The sequence below is a fragment of the Lissotriton helveticus genome, chromosome 4_1, assembly GCF_964261635.1.
Source record: "Lissotriton helveticus chromosome 4_1, aLisHel1.1, whole genome shotgun sequence".
Classification (NCBI taxonomy): Eukaryota; Metazoa; Chordata; class Amphibia; order Caudata; family Salamandridae; genus Lissotriton; species Lissotriton helveticus.
In genome coordinates, this window is record NC_136063.1 from 442,348,348 (window position 1) to 442,369,132 (window position 20,785).

The 20,785-nt window shown below is 41.4% G+C and overlaps 1 protein-coding gene across 2 annotated transcripts in view; it reads left to right on the forward strand.

Moving 5' to 3' along the window:
• INTS8 (integrator complex subunit 8) overlaps positions 1 to 20,785 on the forward strand; it is a 552,137-nt gene that overhangs the window by 389,477 nt on the left and 141,875 nt on the right. For both annotated transcript variants that reach the window (XM_078687009.1, XM_078687008.1), the window contains exons 19-21: positions 10,629 to 10,662; positions 16,462 to 16,518; positions 16,606 to 16,667. In XM_078687009.1, coding sequence (XP_078543135.1) covers positions 10,629 to 10,662; positions 16,462 to 16,518; positions 16,606 to 16,667 — 153 coding nt within the window. The remainder of the gene's footprint in view (positions 1 to 10,628; positions 10,663 to 16,461; positions 16,519 to 16,605; positions 16,668 to 20,785) is intronic.

Consider the following 20,785-nt stretch of genomic DNA (forward strand, 5'->3'; position numbering starts at 1 on the left):
GGAGATTATTGACGGAGCGCTGAAACTTTTCAGACACTCACCGATCTGGGTTGACTCCATCATCGTTCTTTAGCGCTCTTCTCCACCTCAGTTCAGACCCAGCAATATGCAAATCAGTCTTGACCCTTTGCCGCATGGAATCAGTCCAGCCCGAACTGCCAAGACAGGTCTTCCGTGAACCGGAAACAATCATCCTGGGACTGGTTTCGGGTAACACCCATCATCAGCCTGGCTAGCTTGAATCCAGTGGCAAAGTGAGCAAGGGGCCCACGTCTGGGCATACCCTGCCAACCTGGGGCGAACACAAGGAGATGATGGACGGAGCGCTGAAACTTTTCAGACACTCACCCCCAGTCACAGATCTGAGTTGAATGCATCATTATTTATTTATTTATTTATTCAAAGTTTTATATAGCGCGAACAAGATCTTTGCAGATATCTTTTTCTTACTTTGATTATTCTTTATCTTACTTCGCCAGCTAAGTTCAGACCCAGCTATATGCAAATCAGTCTTGACCCTGTGCCTCATAGGAACAGTCCAGCCCGAACTGCCAAGCCAGGTCTTCCCTGAACCGGAAACATGCATCCTGGGACTGGTTTCGGGGTAACACCGCTCATCAGCCAGGGTAGATTAAATGTAGTGGCAAAGTGAGCACGGTAGCCATGTCTGGGCATACCCTGCCAGCTTAGGGCAAACAAAACAAACACTGCCTGGCAAATGTCTGCAACCAAGACACTGTTAGAAATTGCTGTCAAAACAGTTTTGGCTTTTGTAAAAGGAGCATGTAGCCCATCTGGAGGATCATTCTTTGCCATGACGTGCCAGATCATAATACAGATAATGACCCAGCATAAAGTAGCGTAGTTGGTCATCACCTTGCCTTTTTTAGTTCCAGCGAAGCCTCAAAGAGCTGATTATTGTCTCTTTCCTGACACATGCCTTAATGTAATATGACACAGCAGGCCTGGGGTATAGTCTATGCAGCTGCTCCTCCTCCTTGGAGGATGAAAGGATGATAGACTGGCCCATACGATATGAAGAAACCATCTTGGGTTAGAGTGATGGGCAGGTGCAAAGAACCAACCTATGTGTACAAAAAAGGTGGGCGAAAAGAGTGAATTTGAAGTTCTCGTCCCTATGTCCAAAGTTATTGCCACCAGCAAAATTGTCTTCAATGCAAGAAGCTGAAGTGATGAACTGTCCATTGGTCTCAAATGGACATACCATCATTACGATCTGTAAAAAATGTAAATCCTGCTCAGAAATACTGAATGCTAAGAAAGGAAACAAGCAAAGCAAACCTTTTAAAAGCATCTCGCTAGCACTGATCTAAATAGTGGGTTAATTGGGATGATATATAAAAGAAGTCAGGACCCCCAGGTAGCCACTAACTGTAGCGACCGCCAGGCCCTACTTCTCAACAAACAACACAAGCAGGCAGATGTTGGAAAGGAGATTTAAAAAAGTTTTTACTTTACAACTCATACCTCTGGATGACCTTGTTCCAGTGACATGCATAGATGGATTTGCTTTCTGGCTTCCTTGCTGTCAAGATAGCATCTGCAATTTCATCAGGAAGGCAAAAGCATTCTAGCTGGCACCTCTCAATCGTCGCACATTCAGATGCAGCATGTCAATATTGGGATGGAAGATTTGATTTTCCTGCCGTAAGAGTAGATGTTCTGTGTATATAAGAGGAAGAGGTGATTGAATTCTGAGTACCAACAAATCGGTATACCAAATCTTTATTTCCCAAATTGAAGTAATCAAGTAGAATTGGAAAGAATGCGTACAACAATCTCTGAGGCCAGTTGAACATGAACGCATTCCTCAGGGAACTGTTCAGACGCAAGTGTGTGGCACAAAACTGAGGACACTTTCTGTTCTAGGCTGTGGAGATCTGAGGATGGGAACCCCAGTCTGCAGAAGATCACGTCCGTAACTTTGGGTGCAGCTTCCACTTTTGGTCCCTCATTGAGAAATGACTGAGAGCATTCACTCTCTTGTTGAAGGAGTTAATATGCTCCAAGATAAGGTCCATGACCCCACATCCCATGGTTTGTTCATAAAGGATTGTATTTTCTGAGAGAATCTGAATGTTGCTCAGCGAGATGGACGGGCAAATGCACTTATTACAGGATGGACCATGCTCGGCTCAAGCACATTTATGTGCAGACGCTGCTCCAATGAAGCCCTAGGCTCTTGGGAAAACAAGTCACATAGGCACCCCAGCCTAGTGATAAGGTGTCTGATCACAGCAATCCGAGTTAGCCAATAACCTCAGAATTGCCCCCCTAATATCTGCAATCCTCTACAGAAGAAGGCATGCTTTTCAGTATAACCACCATAAAGGCTAACTTCTGTGAAGGGGATATTCTGAAGTCTGTGGGAGTAATTCATACTGTGAGGAATCTGCAACAAAAATATCGTTACTGAAGGTAACTTTTTTATTGTGACATCTTTGGGGTTCCAATGTACTTTATAAATATGTGTTTATATTTCCCACCTCTTGATGAGCTGTGGGTTGTCATCACAGCCAATGTTCTACTGAGATTAGTGTGAGTGATGTTTGGGGGGTTCCTTGACTAGAGTTCAAGGTAATTCCCAAATATGTATGCTAGCGGGAAAATGAGAAAACATTGATTATTGACAGTTTCCACTTACCTCAGTCAGGTTTACGAGCCTGTACTTCTCCCAGGTTGTAAACTTACCCGGTCAGAATCCAGAATAGGACCGCAAGTGGACCCTCCTTCTCTCCTTAGTGAAGCCCCTGCTCTATCCCTCCTCCTAATACAGCAGTGGTGTTGAAGATGGAAAATCCCTACTGAAGCCCATTTGCATTGCATTCTTTCCTTCCTGAGACATGTGGAGCATGTCATCCGTGTACCTCTGTGAGGGAAGCACTGCTGAGAACTCCCAACAGTCCCCAGCAATGCCAGCTGAATTTGAGAACATGTGTTTTCATGTAACAGCACTAGCAAGTTGAGCAGCTATGTAGGTGTTGGTGGAGTCTTGCACTACTCCTCCTATTTGTACTCCTAGTGTACTCCTCCTATGGACCAGCTGCTTCTTTGGAAGACTGCCCAAAGTTTCCTTTTCCCTTAAAGCTCCCCTCACCAGCAACCCTTCTGCGACAATGGTAGCACAAGAGTGGCAGAGCTCCTTATAAAAACAGAGCCCCATTGCTCAAATCCTCTGTTCTCTTGCCAGTGCCCTTCTTTGAATTGTCTGATCAACTTTGCAGTCATGAAGAAACACTTTGGGTAGGGAGGGCATTCTTTGTCTGCTGAACACTTTCAGACAAGGAACTACATGTTTTTAATGAAATGCAGGATGTGTACATCGTGTCCTCAGTGGTTTGCTAGATAGATATGAGAGGTGCTTGTGAAAGTCTTTTGAACACATGGCTCAGTATTTAATTTTATGGTTACCATGCAATCAATTGTTGAGCCAAACATTAATTGGATTTATTGGTTAGTAGGTATTTGCACAGGCTCACATAAATGCTCTTAACTTTGCTGTTAAGTGTTGCTGTTTGAGACTATACTAAATATGTTGGTGTGCCTTTCTTGAGCTTCTTGTGTTTTCTTGGACAACATACTGATGAAGCTGACAAAAAAGAAAGACTGAGTTAAATACTGGGTCTGGAAAAGCGACAGAAGGATGCCCAGGGGATTATACAGGTTTCCAAACTAGAAGGTCCAAGTTTCATTATTAGATCAGTAGCAGTATCCAACCCAAAACCAGAAATGTTATTCAGAAGCTGAGTTAGCAGAAATGATGAGGGGACAGGGGTCTTTGTCGTCAGAACCTGTGCTGAAATAATCTCATACAACTTTCATACAGTCATTCACATTCTTTTATCCTTGCAAACACCGAGGTGGCAGCAAACGTTTGAACACTTCTTTGGTAGTGCTAGGATACCACAAAAGACAATTCGGTATTATAAAGAACAGGTATGCTGTTGGGTTCAAACACCCCCTCCAAACAATCCTCTGCAAAATTCCTGCAAGCCTCTTTACATGGAATGTCTAATTCTTGAATTCTGGGATAGCTAAACAAAAGGATCATTGCTGAGCAGATTCCAAAACATTTGAAATTAAAGTAAATCAAACTCAAGTCCCAACTGTTTTGTACTGGCAAAAGAAAGGAATGCACAAGAGTACAAGCCAGTTGGAGACTTCAAAACTGTAGGCATGCCGAAAAGGGAAACCTAAGGATGCTTGCCTTTTACCAGATGTCTCCACAACGGAATAGAGGACACTAGGTGTGTCTCATATACCTTCAAGATACTTACTTTCACAATCCCATTCTCAAGAAGCACTCAGGGAATTGAAATGTTTTTCAAGTCCCATTGCCAAAATGCATGCAGGGATTTTAAGATTTTTCATAAGTAATCAGCTTTGCCAGTATATACGAAGCTACACTTTGGTAAAAAAAATCCAGTTCTTCCCTCAAATGCGTGGAAATGGTAGCAGCCCACCTTTAGAGGGTAATTATTTGCATGTAACCTGCTTCAATGACTGGTTGCTGAAAGAGCCTTCTTTAAAAAAAGACTGTTCGAGATTTCCATATTAGTGTGTTTGTCCTCTAGAATCAGAACCCCAAGATAACCTTCCTTGAAGTTATTCTAAAACCAATCAGATATGTGGGAATGACTACCTGAAATTCTTCACTGCTGCAATATGTAGCTTCCTGCATTTTTGTAGTTCCTCTTGCGAGTCTGCACCTGAGACGCCTTCAAAAGTGTATAGAGGACCAATGAGGAACTTTGAGGTGGGGGGCCTCTGGAAGGAAGGCTGGAATATAAACAAATTCAATCTTCTTCAGTCCATCTGTCTGTCACTTAATGGTATCAGAATAACTTGAGGTGAACCATTGTAGAAGCATTAGTGGTTCGGTTAATTATGATAGATACATAAATTTATTAAACAGGAAGAATCCTGGGATAAGGTCATGTAAGAATGACTCCTGGGAAAATGGTATGGAGAACACACTTTTTAAGTTTTGCTCTAACTGTAATAGTAAGTTTCTGTGGACAGACCAGTATTGGGTTTGCAATCTGCCTAATGTAGGACCACAACAATGCTACATCTTGGCGGGCCCTGGATTTCTGTCCATATCTACTATTCACACCAACAGATAGATGGTGAGTACGCCACAGAATACAACGCCGGGACTCTGATGAGCCACCAACCAAGTAGGGCACGGAAAAAGCTGAAGGGGCTTACTCTGATAGTGCTGCATGGGGAGGAGAGTTCCAAATATGTGTCCTCCAGCTACTCTGACTTTGGATACCATTCATCTCCACAGCCCTCATTGAAACCCACCCCCTGGACAAAGGTCACTCCTAAGGTTTCACACACTCTTCACTCCAAGGATCTTGCTGGGATTTGATCTAGAATGAATCCTCTGTTACACGAGCAAACAATAGCCCAGATAGCGCCATGCAGCAGCCAATGCCCCCCACTGTTCCCAAAGCCACTCAGAGCCTTTGGCACCAGAGATACCTGGAGCTGCAGAGATTGAGCCCCGACACTGAGAACCTGCTGAGCCCATCTCTGGATTGAGATTGGCTCTGAAGTTGGCTTTGAAACCTTACTCCAGGGCAGAGGAAGAGGAAGAACTATATTGACCAGCCTTCGACTACAGCCTCACATGAACTATGCCTCCTTGCCAACCCCAAAGTGCACCTTTGAAGAGGTAATTTTCAGTAAAGCTCAGGGCTTACCACATACAAAAAACAATTAAACTTTCCTGGCTCTGTCCATTCACACAGTTTCAGACCAGGACCCCTCATTAGGTCAACTAACCGCACATGATGATCCAGATGACCTTAAATAGGTAGGCTTTGCAGTGGTGAAAAACGAATTTGAGAGTTTTTCACTTCTAGGACCTGTAAAACTTAAAAGTACATATCCATCTTTTAAAATTCAAGTCATCCTGCCTTATGGGCTGTTTAGGGCCTACACTAAGGGTGACTTATGTGCATTCAAAAGAAAGGTTAAGGCCTGGAAAAGGACTTAAATGGCAGCTTAAAACCAGGCCTGAGCGTAGTTTGTGAGTTTTGCTACGTGGAACACCGCAAAATGACAAAAAAACCTCTGCGGAGTTCCACAAGTGGCGGAGTGCAGTGCGAACTGCCCTTCGCGCTTGTCTTCATGCTGCTCGGTTAGAAATTCTACCCAAGCAGCAGCTTGTGCTTGGGAACTTACCCTTCGCGAGCACGAGCGGGGAAAAAATTCCACTGCACTATGTGAAGCGTAGTTTACTGCGCTACGTGAGCCCTGCAGAGCGCGAAGTGCAGAAAACTCTCTGAGCGGAGTTCTCCACCCAGGCCTACTGCACACACAGGCGGCAGTGGCAGGCCTGAGACATATTTTTAAGGGCTACCTAAATGGGTGGCACAATAATTTGTGCAGACCTACTACTAACATGTAATTTACAGGCCCTGGGTACCTGTAGTACCACTTTACTAGGGGTTTATAAGTCAATTAAATGTGCCAATTGGGTGTGAGCCAGGTTTACCCTGTTTAAAGGAGAGAGCACAAGCATTTTAGCACTGTTTAGCAGTTGTAATGTGTACTGAGTCCTAAAAGCCAACAAAAACAGGTACAGAGAATGGGAGGGTTGAAGAGAAAAAATGTTGAGGTGAGCCTGCAGAGAGGACCAGTACCAACATGGACCCTATAATCATCTCATCATTAGAGCCTTATTCTGTCAAGCCCTAGAAGTGTGATGAGAATGCTGCCTGCCTACCATGTTCTCATTCAATGAGCAACATTCCACCACATGGTCAAAGGCGTGGAGAAAGAGGAAGATGACTTTCATTAGAAGACTCAGCAGTCTGTCCGATACGTGTCAACATTAAAAGCATATTCAAATGTTCCTGTGAGAATTTTAAGGGCCTGATGAAAACGGAAGTGAGGCACATTCAGGAGGGAGAAATAACATAGGCTTGCTCTACAAGACTTTTTAGGAGGACATGTTCCACCCAATTCCATTGCTATCTACAGAGCATGCATAAGGGCAGTCATTTAGTGCACAAGATATAGCCAACAATCACCTAGCATGATTGTCAATATTGGTTTACTTTCCTCGTGCCTGAAGTTCCTTAGTGTTCTTGCTCCCTTTTTGGGAGGTATGTAACTGTTTGCTTGTCTAAATGTTTTCTTGTGGTTGCTGTATCCCACATCTGTTGTATTTTAATTTTTAGTTTATGTATTAGTGATCAAAATGCTTTCATCCAAGCATCAGCTCTAGGTTACCCTGAGATGTTGCAATATTAGATGATTAAAAAGGTTCATGAATTCAGGTCAGGTGTGTCAGAAATGTCACTTTTTTCACAAACGCCTGATGTCAAGATTAGAAGCAAACCATTGCTTTAACTATCATGTGAAAGACCTTTCAGTGGTTCTTTACGGATTATTTCCTTTGTAGGTTTGTGAAGAGCAGGGCTTCATATTTGACCCTTTTCACATGAGTAATGAGAAGTTAATCAGATTGGTTTTAAGTGGAAGCGAAAATTCAGTGTTCTGTTTCTTCATCCTTCTTGGAGTACAGTTGAAGGTGTACCTGATTGATTGATTTACAAGATGTTACTGAAGCAAGTGTAATTAGGTTCCACCTCTGGGGTTTCTTTCAAGGAATTGCATTTGTTCCATCTTCTGAAGGCGTGTCAGTTTGTGGACCATGGACCACAGGTTTGTGGCTACTACCATGTAGAATGTCTTGTGTCACATTACTGTTTTCTGATTTCCTTTTTTCATTTTATTTTTTGTGGGATGCTTAGGTTGTAGTGGAAGACATCTTTATTCTGGGAACCTGGACAGCTTAAAAGCATCTTGATTATGTACTGAGTTCATATGGTTGGACAAGTGAGCTAGAATATGCGGGTCAGAAGGGTGTCTAAGACCTAGGGGTGGTGATCTAGGGCTTCCTGACCGCTGGTGACATTACTAGGCAGCACAACTTTGGTATCTCACTGAGGGGAGTAGGAAGGAGACAACCAAAAAGTGGTGTATGATAGACCATTGCATAGCAAGTAGGGGATTGAGTATGTAGACTCAAATGCTATTGTAACAACAAATTATGTTTCCCCATCACAGGGCAACTTTACAGGTATGAGAACAGAAGGTAGATAAAATTCCCTTCTGCTATCAGATAGAGCAGACTTTTTCTCAGTGTCAAAAATGGCTAATTTAATATATGGAAAGAGGGAGTGTGCTGCACCATTTATTTTTTTTTATTTGTTTTTAATATCTTATTATTTTTTTTTTTTTTCACCCCAGTGCAAAATCACAGTACATGCCAAGGTAATAATCAGGAAATGCAACTAATCATCCCTTAAATGTACAAAGATAATCATAAACAATAAAAATGTTCTCAAGGACATTGTTCATACATCATGTCCTACAAGGCAGAAGGAGGATAGAAAAAAAGGGGGGGAATAAAGCAACATTCTCAAGGGGGCATGTTATGCTCGATGAAAAGTCTCCTCCCTATAAAGCAATACATCTGCATCGGAAAGGGAGAATACATCAGGCAATGGGAGAACATATTGATCCGGGAGGCGTAGCTGCAACCGGTATGAGCAACACATGTGGTAGAAAGGCTCTAGAGAGCGTACAGCCGTGTGGTGCAGGTGGGAGTGTAGCCTGGGGTCCATAGATGTGCCCTGTTATGACATTGCCTTGTTTGCGCGTGGGTCCCTCAGCCCTCGCCTAACAGCAGGTATGAGGTGTGTCATCTGAGGTGGTTTCGCAAGTAGGTGCTGTGAGTCACAAAGTGATGTATTTTCGATACTCTTATTCAGAACATCTCAACAAGCGTGTTAGGTGGCAAAACTGCCATGACACCAAAACTTGGCCAACAGAGGGGAGGGGGATGAAATTGAGAAACACAAAAAAAAAGACAGGAAGGCCATTAGAACTATAAGGAAAAAGAAGGGAGTGTGCTGCACCATATGCAGTATGTTCAATGAGGGAAGGGTGAATTCCTTTGGTGAGACATAGGAAGATTTTGGACTGGAGAAAATTGGATGTTTCACTATCCACTGTGAGATATTGGGTTATGCAACACCCAATCAGAGAAGGAGCCAGTAGGCACCCCACACCCTTTAAGAAATGTATTTGTTGGAGACCCCCTCAAAGCCCTCAGTCTCCATCATATGCAAACTACTTATTGGCCCAGATAGGGGGGATCGAGACTTCCCTTGTAGGTACCAAGGGGGCATGAACTAGGAATAGACTTAGATGAAGATCAATGGGAAGAACTACTGTTTAGGGTGAACCGCTTAGTGTTGTATACAGATGGCAAGGTATTTTTTAAAAATATATCGTACTGATGGTACTATACTCCAGAGAAACTACACGAGTTAGATCTGTCCAGGACTGGAGATTGCCCGAGGTATTGTATGGTTGCTGGGTCATTGTCTCGCATACTATGGGCATGCCCCAGAATTCAACACTTGTGGTGAAAGTCTTTGACATTCAAAGAGAACATAGCAGGATCAGCAATAGGGAAATGCCCTTAAATGATACTGGTAGGTAGTCTGGCAGAAATACATTATACAGCACACTCCAGGAGAGGCACATTTATATCCCATTATTTCTTGTGGCTGATGCTGGTTGCATACTGTTTTTCACAAATCATGTCCACAAGTGACATATGACTACACAGAATTTAGCACAAATTACCAATAGAGAAGTTTGCTCAGACAGCCTTTCCCAATCAGTAGACTCTGGTGTTGGTGTATATGCTGCAGGAATTAAAGGAATTAAACTGTCCCCACCTAATAAACATTCTGAACCTCCTGGACGAGGCAACACAACTGGTACTGTTAATAAAGGCAACTGAACTAAAAGACACAGGTTGAAATGGAGGGTTGAGGGGGATTTAAAACAAGCTCTAAATCAGCAGGTCATGTGCGGGGAATGGTGGGGAGGCTGGGTGTCCAAGGATTAGCGAAGGGAGGGGTACAGAGTGGTGTTTTGGGGATCATGTTTGTTATGATTTTAAAATTCAATAAAGACTAATGAAATTTGACAGCTGCATATATATATATTTGTGCCTTAGGCAAAATGTCTGTTGAAATTTACCTCTAACTGGAGGAGAGGCCCACTTTTATGCTGGTTGTCTGCCTGGTGGCAGAATGTTCTGGCTTGTGCATCTTATTCATTTTCCTGCAATCGTATAATTGTATTTCTTTAAGACCTTCCCTGGTGCTAAATTAATGGATATTTCTAGTATAGATACTTGGTATGATGGTGTGCTTGCAGTCCATGCAATTGTATAGCTCATTATGATAGCTTGTATGATTTCGATTAGGTGAATCAAATCTAGGTTGAGTATGTTAATTTCCTTTTGCTTAGTGGTTGAGGAAATTGAAGGTGGTCAACTTGATGAAACCAATGTAAAATCTGATCACGTATAGCAAGAGTAGAAAGGGAGCCTACTAATATACACATTGAGCTGCTGCTAATCACTACCACTGCTTAAAATAGTATCATTAATTGTGGCATCCTTGACATGGAGTGAGTCAGCAAAATATGTTTAAACGTTTAATGAGCGTATAATAAATATTTCTAAGGTTTGATAATCTAATAAATATTTTTTGTTTGTTTAGGAGTGAACTACATGCTTTTATCAAGAAGTTACGGGTATGTTAAGTAGAACTACGAAAATGGTATTGCTTGACTTTTGACTCTTAAAATATCTTAATATGTTTTTTCCATGTCCGAATTGGTGCATGATTTTATGTATGTGTCCGTCTGTGCCACATTTACACAGTTTTTAGAAAGTAGTGTCTCAAGAAACTTTCCATACGTGTTTAAAGACGAATGTACCCATTATTGCTAACTGAGAAAACTCCAATGGAAGTTGATATTGTTAATTGATATATTTTATTCAATTAGAGTCTGGCAAAGAGTCATTGGTTGTCCTGCAGCAAAAGAAAAGCAACAGACCAGGATTTATATTACATAAATCTCTTCATTGATCACAGTACGAGTACAAGATGAAATGCGCACTTCTCAAGACACAAATAGTTGGATCTGAGGAAAAGGATTTGGAAAACAGTGCACTTAGATCCATAAACTGATTTTTCAACTGCTTTCATATGTTTAAACATATCTTTCTTTTCATGCATAATTACAGCATTTTGTAGCATAATGTCCATGTATCATCATAGTACCCTCTGTTGTCGAACAAGGGCTTTAATTGGTGAGGGAAAATGTTATGGTGGAAGAAATATAAACTCTATAATAACCTTTCCACTGTTTGGGCCACAAATGTTATTTTTTCAGTCCCAGTAAGGCAGAAAGGAGAAATGTTCTTCCAGATATTAGTATTTAGTGCCCAAGAGTCCAGTTTGACAGAAGTGCATCAAGTCTCAAGGCGAATTGAAACGTTATTGCCCAGCATAGTTGCAAGAGGCAATGTTTTTTGCCCTGTTTGAGAAGACAAGTGCTTCTCGAATGTCCTTATATTTCATTTCTATAAGTATACGCTATTTCCCTTTGTAGGGTACTCTGAATCTAGCTTTTCCCTTTATGAGCTACCAGTTCTCTTCAATGATCCTGCCTACTGTCTTGAAGCCTTTGTGGACACACATGGGAATATCAGGTTTCAGATTCCTGTATTTGAGAGTTTGTCATTCTTGCTGTGCAGCAGAACACAGATTGTTTCTCCCTTTGGGTTTTTTGCTCTGTGTAACTATCACTTAACCGTATCAGCCTTTCATTTATTTTCTGGCAAGTAAGCAAAATCATTTCTGAAACTCAGTATTAGGTGGCATAGTAAAGAAGCATCTCATGTAAGTTTACAACATTTCCTGCCCCAGAAAATTGATTTTTGGCTACCTCAGCTTCCATTTCAAGTTTCTCCATTTACTTCTTTAAAATCTGCCACTTTGTTTCAGCCCTAGAGAACTTATTTGAGCATTTTCCGTTTTTTTCTATTTCAAAGACGCTTTTAATTGCATTGCCTGTGATCTGAACATCTCCTTCCACCTTCAGCGAGTCTAGGCATTTTCAGCAAAGGGACTTTATTCTCTCATACTTTCTCTTCTCCTGCATTGACTAACATTCTCAGCAGAACCCCACTTACTCACTTCTTTCATTCACTCTCTTGGGTGGGGAATTTACTGTAAAGAAAATGCAATTTCTTTTTTTAAGCATGCTTCCTCACTACTTCTGAGCTGGGCAAAACAGTCACTGTATTGATAAGTTGGTTGCTGCTTGGCCTGGGAGACCAGATCAGTTTTGGGATAGTGGGGGAAAAAGGAACATTTAATCTCCTCATCGATCGTCACATTGCCGCCTGCCTGGTTGCCAGTGGACAGCATTATTGCTCTGGTTTGGCGTTTGCTCCTCAAATGCGTTCTTCAACTTTCTCATTGCGCTCTTCTCTTTCACCTTCACTTTAGCATGCTGCCACTTTGCACAACCCATAGCTCAGGCCTGGTCCTGTTGATCATAGCCAGCTTAGGTCTTTGGCTAGTGTTGTTAAATTAATTGTAATAAATTAATGTAAAAGGTGTCATGGTTGTGTAAGGATTACAGTTAAGTTAAGACATGGGTTTAACATAATGGTTAGAGTTAGATTTAAGGTTGTAGTTAGGTTAAGGGCTAGGCCTAAACCTTAGGGTAAGGTTTAAGGTTAGGATTGGGGTATGGTATGGCATAAGGTGAAGAAGTGGGGTTTACTGTGAATTTATGTGTAGAGGGTTAAGGGTATTGAAAGGGTTTAGGTTTAGCTATGGGATAGGCCTGAGGTTATTGTCCTTTTATGTTTGGGTTTAGTGATTAGGCAAAAGCTAAGGGTTAAGATAAGAGACAGTTTAAGGGTGAAGACTGGGCAGGTTTTACTGGCAAGTTTGGAGTAGTGGGTGCGAGGTTAAGGTAATACTTAAATTATCATGAATTAGATTTTGACATGTTCAATGCTGTTTTTGAATTTCTAATTGAAATACATGAAACATTTTTACCACAATATTTATAGGTACCAATTATTGTGACTACTGCATTTTTTGTATGGGACATTTGTATATTCAACGTGTGCTAGCCCAGTAAAGAGAGCCATGTGACACATACCTAGATTTTAAGGAATTCTAAGTATAGAGCTCATTTTCAGGTTTTGTCAGAACCGGTATGGGTTGACATAAGTTTGGAAGCTGGATCCACAGTTGAGAATGCCTTGGCCCCATTATCAATATTTTGTGTTTTGATGGATTAGCAGACATCTAGAACTTATGTTAGAGAGGCAGTGTAGTAACTATGTAAATGCCAGGACAGTCGGGGTGATTCTATGTGATTAATTTCTGGCATGGTGTAAACGAAGTACATTTTGCAAAGTGTTAGGGACATGACTTTGAACTTCCCTGCTTATTACTAGTGGTGTGGTTTTGTGGGCAGCCAGGATGTGGGTGCTGCTTGTTGGAGAATAGATCAAGATGGTTAAGTCTGCACCAATGGAAAGTAGTGCAGATGCTTTCACCAGCCGTGGGTATAGGAAATTTCAGTTGTGTATTTTAATGGAATTATTGATAGTGAAAACTACTCCAAGGTTACGTTGGTATGTGTTTAGCTTACAGATACATTTTAGGTTAAGATAGCTGCTTTGTTTTTTATGTTACAACTAGCAGCCCGTCCCGACCTTGTCCGGGAGCAATCAGGCTTCCCCAACCCCCGCCCGCCCCGACATTGTCCAGCAGCCCGGGCCCCCGCCCGCCCCGTCCCCCGCCTGCCCCAACCCCCGCCTGCCCAGACCCCCACCTGCCCTGACATTGTCCATGGGTCCCCCGGAGCCTTACCTCAGCCGCCGCACCTCCCCCGCGCTCCTCAGTTCACCGCTCCTCGCCGCTCGTCACTTCTCCTCCCGCCTGTCCGCCGGTCCTCACCGCCTGTCCGCCCCTCGTTCCCGCTCCTCCCCCGCGCCATGTCCGCCGCTCTTGGACGCCGCTCCTCCCCGCGCTCCTGACGTCAGCACGCAGGTCGCGGCCAGCGCTACTTCGAAGGGACTACTTATTTTTTAAGGTACATTTTTTAAATAACGCATATTTTTATAGTTTATATAGCCTATGTCCATCTGCACACCCTGACGATTACAATGATGTATCGGGTGTGTGGATTGGCGCTGTGATTCCCGAGTTTACCCGCCTCAAAGGTTCAAAGTTCTTGCTTTATAATAGTACTATAGATAAAAAGATGCCCAGCCAGTATCACTGGTACTCCTTTTACTTCTTCCTGGCACATGACTGGTGTTGTATAATGTACCAGGGAAGAATAGTTAGGTCTCACAAAATTTTGCTGGCAAACAATCAGAAATGTATTTCCATAAAAGTATATACAATCCTAATGTGTCATTATTTGTCATTATACTCTAAATGTCTTTTTTATTGTACCACTATCATCTGTTCTCAGCTCATGCTATGTTTGGTTGGCACACGATATTTTGGGATCTCAATTAACCCCATTTGGGCATCCTCTGTAGATCTTGAAATGGTGTGACTTACCAAAGTCCAGAGATCAAGGACATAAGTTAATCAGCTGTCCACATGTACCATAGACTGCTCACAAATCTAGTTGCAATATTCGGAGCAATAGTTTTTATTAAAAAGAGCACAAGGATGACCTTTCATCTACTGGTTTGATCCCGCATGTTTGATCAGCCCCAATCCTATGTAGATCAGACTACCTCAGCAATTTTAAGTGGATAATCATCTCAGGGTTAAGCCCCAAGGGCTTCTTTAAAATGGTCCTTGATTTGGAGATCACAAATGGGTCTTACATGTTTTTACTTGGATTATCGACATATATTGTAGTGTATGTTTCTGTAGTGTATGTTTCTATTGCAGAATTGAAAAGTATTTCTTTCAAAGACAAAATGTTTAGATCCATTTAAAAAATAATCGTTATGAATGACCCCATTACTCAATTTAAAAGTGAGAACGTGGGCAGAGTTAGAAGAAGGTACACATTCAAAACCCCATTCAAGAGACCAGCAGAAAAGTTGGTGCAGACACATAGAATTCTAAGTAGGGGTTCTTCTAAATTAGGATTAACGCGTATCTTTTTTGCACAATTTATTTGAACACCTAAGTTGATAAATGGGTCAGACGTAGTTTTAAAATAATTTACAACAATTACATCTGAAGTATCATGTCAGTCACATCAAGTGGACTAACTTATATATTATCTGAGAAGGTGTTCAGAAGCACAAACCTTTCAAAAGACTTCCTTGCTTTTGTTGGCAAATACTTGTCCAGCTAAACCCATGAAGTGTTTAGCTAACCCCAGACTGTGTCTCGAGCTGGTGCCTTGTAACTGAATAAAATAATTCTGATCAAAGCTGACGAACATCCTTGTACATTTTCAGTAATGAAATACTACAAGACGCGTTTTGCTGCAAGTTGAGATAACCATTTACTAAATCTGCAAAAATGATACAGAAATTGTGCTGTGGATTTGCTTTCCAAATCACACACCGTGCCTGTATCACTTCCCCAGAAGAGTTATACATTTGGGGGAATCCACTGCTAGTTTCTTTAGTTTAGTCAACACGTTTGTATGAAGCAGATCTTTTAAGATGGTGTATACAATCATTGCCTAATTTGCTCCGGTACAAAAAGATGGAGAAACAGAGACAAAGATAGAAAGCAGGAATGAAGAAGAGCCTGCAAGAGTGACCTGTAGAGGTAGGGAATGTCTGGTGTTCATTTAAAGAGCCATAAGATGGAATAAAGACTAGGCATCTTTGGTATTCAGCACAGTGACATTTAATGGTGCTGGTCATATGGGCCTAGGCACTTAGTCTTTTACAAATTAACCACTGCATGCAATATATAATTTGCTGCTTTTTCAGAGCTTTTTTGTCAACTTATTATGTTTCTTGTGTTAATGATTCCGAAGGGAACTAAACACTCACCTATTCTGATTCACCTACTAACTGCCTCCTCATGATAGGACATATTGCCCCAAAATGAAATAATGTATAAAACCTGTTTCCTCTCCAGTACAAAACTTTCACCCCTATAAACTTTACAAAGCAGCTGAGAGGGCTGTTGAGCATTGAACTAAAAACTTGAATAAAAGAACTAAAATAAACCTTGTATTCACTTATGCCTTTTTTCGGAGCTTTATATAGCGTAAACTTGACCCAAAGTTATCGGGCATCTAAGCGTGTGACATGAGCACCAGTTTCGTTACGCAAGGACACATTAATTTTTTTTTAGGCACAGGGAGATTAAGTGATTTGCCCAGAATCACAGGATGTTGATCGTCGATACCGGTTCCCCAGATTTAAGGACGACAGCATTAGCTGTTAAGCCACATCCTCTCCCCATGCCTTACATTTGAGACATCATTGTTTGTTGAGAAACAGCAGCATTTAAGTGGAAGAAATTCTGGTTAGTTAGCAATAAAGTTAATTATTTTGTAATTGTCTTTCTATTATTATAGGAACCACTTGTTTTGACGACTCTGCTATCCCTCTTTGTCAAGCTTCACAATGTTCGGGTATGTATTTTGTCACTTAATAAAGATTTTTTTATGTATATATTTTTGTTTTTTTACATTTGTTCACATAATCATTTCTTTCTTTAGGAGGATATAGTAAATGACATCACTGCTGAACACATGTCTATTTGGCCGACCTCCATTCCGAAGTAAGGTTTCGAAATTATTGTGCAGAATTTTTTGTGATTTATTTACATTCTATTTTGTAATTATGTTAATGCTTTACAGATGTGCAAATTGTTTTTATTCGCAAAGCTGGGGTCTTGGGTATTTTTCTTTGAAGTTATCATTAGTAGCAGGGGATATCAAAGGGAAGTGTTCGATTTTTAATAAAAAGTGTATTTATTACAAACATTGCAATTATGAACACAGTGTGTCTAAATTCAGTAGAAAATCTTTAGAATGTGTAATCTCAGTATAAATCGGGGTTTGCAAAGGCTAGATAGATTTAAGAGGCTAAGTTGGAAACGTGGGCCACCATATCCCTTTCGCGGGTTGACGCGGCCCTGCATGTTCCTCTCATCGAGGCGGGACCAAGGGAGGTCTCTCCATTTTGGGTTTGTTTAGATCTTAATGTTGATGTATTGGCCCTTGACACAAATAGCTCTGCTTTTCAAGCCCTTCATATCAAAGACAGCTAGAGATCTTTTAATTTTTATTTTATACATTTTTATAACAATGAGTTTTCAAATTCTTTGTCCCCTAATTTTAATAAGTTGTTTGGTTTTCTGACTGATTTGAAATCCTCAGCTGCAGGATTTATTCCCAGCCAAACGATATACCTTGTGGGGATTGTATTGCTTAACTTGTGATGTGCTCCAATGAGCATGGAGCACTGCAACATGTAAATGACACCGGATTTTTGGACAATAGAGGGAGGTGCTTGGCCAACATATTGCAGCAGATGACTTAGTTGACCTGGTTCAGCATTTTGCAGAAGGAGGGCGCACCTTGCCGTCTTTTAGAGGCAATTCTAGATGTTAAAAAGGCTTAAAACTAGCCAAACTGGTTAATCTTTTTGATGCAACTTCTGAACTATTAATAATCTATGATGAAAGGCCACAAAGTAACCAAATCAGCAGTAGTCTGGTGTCTTTAGGACAACATATAATTTGCCAATGAAAAATGAAATAAAAAAACTGCCTAAAGTAAAAGCAATCACTTAGAATCTGACCGTAATCAAGGATTGGGGTTCAGTTAAGATGCCAGCAGATGCAAAGGAATTTGGATATATATCTTTACTGATCTTGGGGTATAATCCAAACAAATTGTGCTTGTTATAGTCTTTTCAGTCTGACATGGGAATTATTAAAAACGCATATGTGTCGTGTAATCTGTGATCATGCTTGTTTTTATCCCTACCTGTTGATGTATTTGCATTATTGTCCTTCCTTTCCTTCCTAATGTAAAGCGCTCTGATATCTATGGGATCTTGTTTGCGCTATATAAAACTTTATAAATAAATAAATAAAAATAAGCAGGCATCAGTCATAGATTATATATTTGCCACAAGAAATCTTGCATATTTTATTTCCACGGGTTCTGTTCTTCCAACTGAGTAAGGGGATCATAAAACTGTCATTATAGTGGGGTGTTTTCCTGTGCAAAGGGTTAAAAAGACTGATACTCCTCGTTTATCTTTGCAGCCCTCAAATGATGGCCTTAGACTTTTCTGGCATCTGAATGAACCCGGGGCTACCCTCAGCTCCCTTATGCAGAAATACTCCGTTTATTCTTGAATTGTTTGGCCAATAACTGTGGCGACGCTGTGCTAGTTCATTATGAAGCGTAATGCACTTGTATTAACCCTTTGGGTGCTGGTGACGGAACCACTCCGTCACCTGCCACGGACGGGCTGTGCTAATGACGGAGTGGTTCCGTCACGGCCACGCCGCCACGCCTACATGGCAGCGATTTTGCGCCTGCGCTGAGCGTTCTATTGAGTGGGCGGGGCCGTGACGGAACCACTCCGTCACAAGCACAGCGCCCCCAAGGCTCGTGACAGAGTGGTTCCGTCACGAGCATGGCGGCGGCGCCGCGCGGCCCCCCACCCCCTAGCGCTGCGGCAGAATTACCGCCGCAGCCAAGGGGTTAAAAAATGTCTGCTCATACCCATGCGACATGGCCATGCGGGCCCTAGATGGTTTGATAAGCAATGGTCTTTAGCAAATCGCCGGTTAAGTAAGGCCTTGTCACTTTCACCAAGAGATTCTTTCAAGATTTGTATAGAATGTCAGCATTATAAATACATCCTACAATCTAGTAGGGAGCAATTGAATTAAAAAAAAAAGACTATGAACTCCTTGAAACTGGCGCAGTTTTGAAGAATAAGAAATCATTTTGGGACTTTGTTAGTCAAATTATATCAAAGAATGCCACTCTAAATACCATTTTGAGTAGGAATGTTCCAGGCCCAGTTTGGGTTAGACATTTCAAAGCTATTTATCACATAGTAGAAGCAAAACACGAGCGAGAGTCACTATTGTTGGAATTATGTCTCTAAGTTTTGAATCACCCTAATGTAAGTGGAGGAGGTCACTGAAGGACTGGTATGATGAGATGATGCGATGGGGTAGGGCGGAAAGTGCAGAATTAAAAAGAGAGGAACAACGTGGACTGCGCAAAACACCCATATCTATAGAATGGAATGTGAGTTTGGTGCTGTAGACATACAGGGGTATTGCTGCTAGGGCTTGTTCTGTTTGGGCGTAAGAGGTACAGAGCTTGGGCTACAGAATAGTCTTGTAATATAAAGTGGGATGCTGCTAGGGTCCACAATACTGAAAATGTTTTTTTTCATTTTGTTTTTTTATAAATTGCTATACTGGGTTGGACTGAATATATGAGTGAAAATCGCCTTGTCTGCTGAGTCTATGGGAGAGGAGGTGGGTGGAAAAGTAAGCAAGTTTATGTTCAATTCAAGGTTTCATACTATGTAACACGTTGATGCAGTAATCTTCGGTTATGGCTCCTTTGCCTGAGGTATGTCCTTACAGCACTGTCCATAGAGAGGTATTGGCCCACGGCGATCACGACTTGGAGTGAGAAACAGAGATTGTTTTCAATGTGTTCTGTACATGCAGCTATATGGTCCGGGATGTACATTCCGGATTGTTGGATTGTGGATACTATTGTTTGATATGTAATATGTACCATTATACTGCGATTGTACTGGCCAATATACTCGTTGTGCTGTGATAATAGCTTCTAATAAAAATATGTTATAAAAAACAAAGTAAGTGGAGGAGGCAATAAGAGAAAGCCTGTCTGATAAAGCCCCAGGACCAGATGGAGTCCCTATGGATCTTATAAAGTGTAATATTGGTATATGGGGACCCTTTACTTAAAAATTTATTTACTAACTCTTTATGTGATAGGATTCCTAGGTCATGGGCCCTTTTGACAGTTGTCTCCATTTTTTAAAAAGGGATTGTGTGTCCCCTAAAAGTTATCGACGCATTTTGCTTATTGATAGCACAGTGAATGTTTTGAAGGAGGATAATTTTGAGATCCTTAGTAGATCAAAACAATATATTGTGTCCTTGTCAATATGGTTTTTGAACTGGCTGAGTACAGTCGAGCAATGTTTAAATTTACATTTGATTATTGGAAAATACACCATTTCCCTAAAGTGTCCCCTGTACCTGCCCTTTATGGACCTCTCAACAGCGTTTTACTGCGTAAACCACACCAAGCTCTGTTTGATGGTGTTAGACATATGGGTGGATATGGCCTTATTTAACTTTTTGTTTTCTCTGCATGAAAATCTTACAGCTAAGGTTTGATTTGTTCTCATGGGGGAGTTGAGCAACTCCTTCCCTTTAGATAGAGCAAGGGGCTGTATCCTGGCCCCTTGCTGTTTATCATATGTTAACAACTTGAGTCCTTTATTGGCAACCCTGATTTCTTAACGCAACACCCTGCACCCAAAGGTTTGGTGGTTCAAGCCTCCTTGAGCAGTGTAAACTCCAATCCTTCCTCTACAAAGCCCCCAGACAGAGTGTCGAAAAGAATTGAGGCATTCGGGAAACAAATGTTTTCATTAGCCGGTTGGTCATTGGCAGCTGCTTATTAGGGTGAAATTCACATGCACTCTGGACATGGTCAGCAAGATCTTGTCAGCATTTCCTCGAGAATTTCAAGCCTCCCTGCCTCAAACTATCCAGGATGATCAGTATGCAGCCAAATACATAATACTTTACAGAACAGACACTAGTTACTACTTGAGCAGAGCAGTTGAATTTGAATTTGAATTTGAATTTAATTT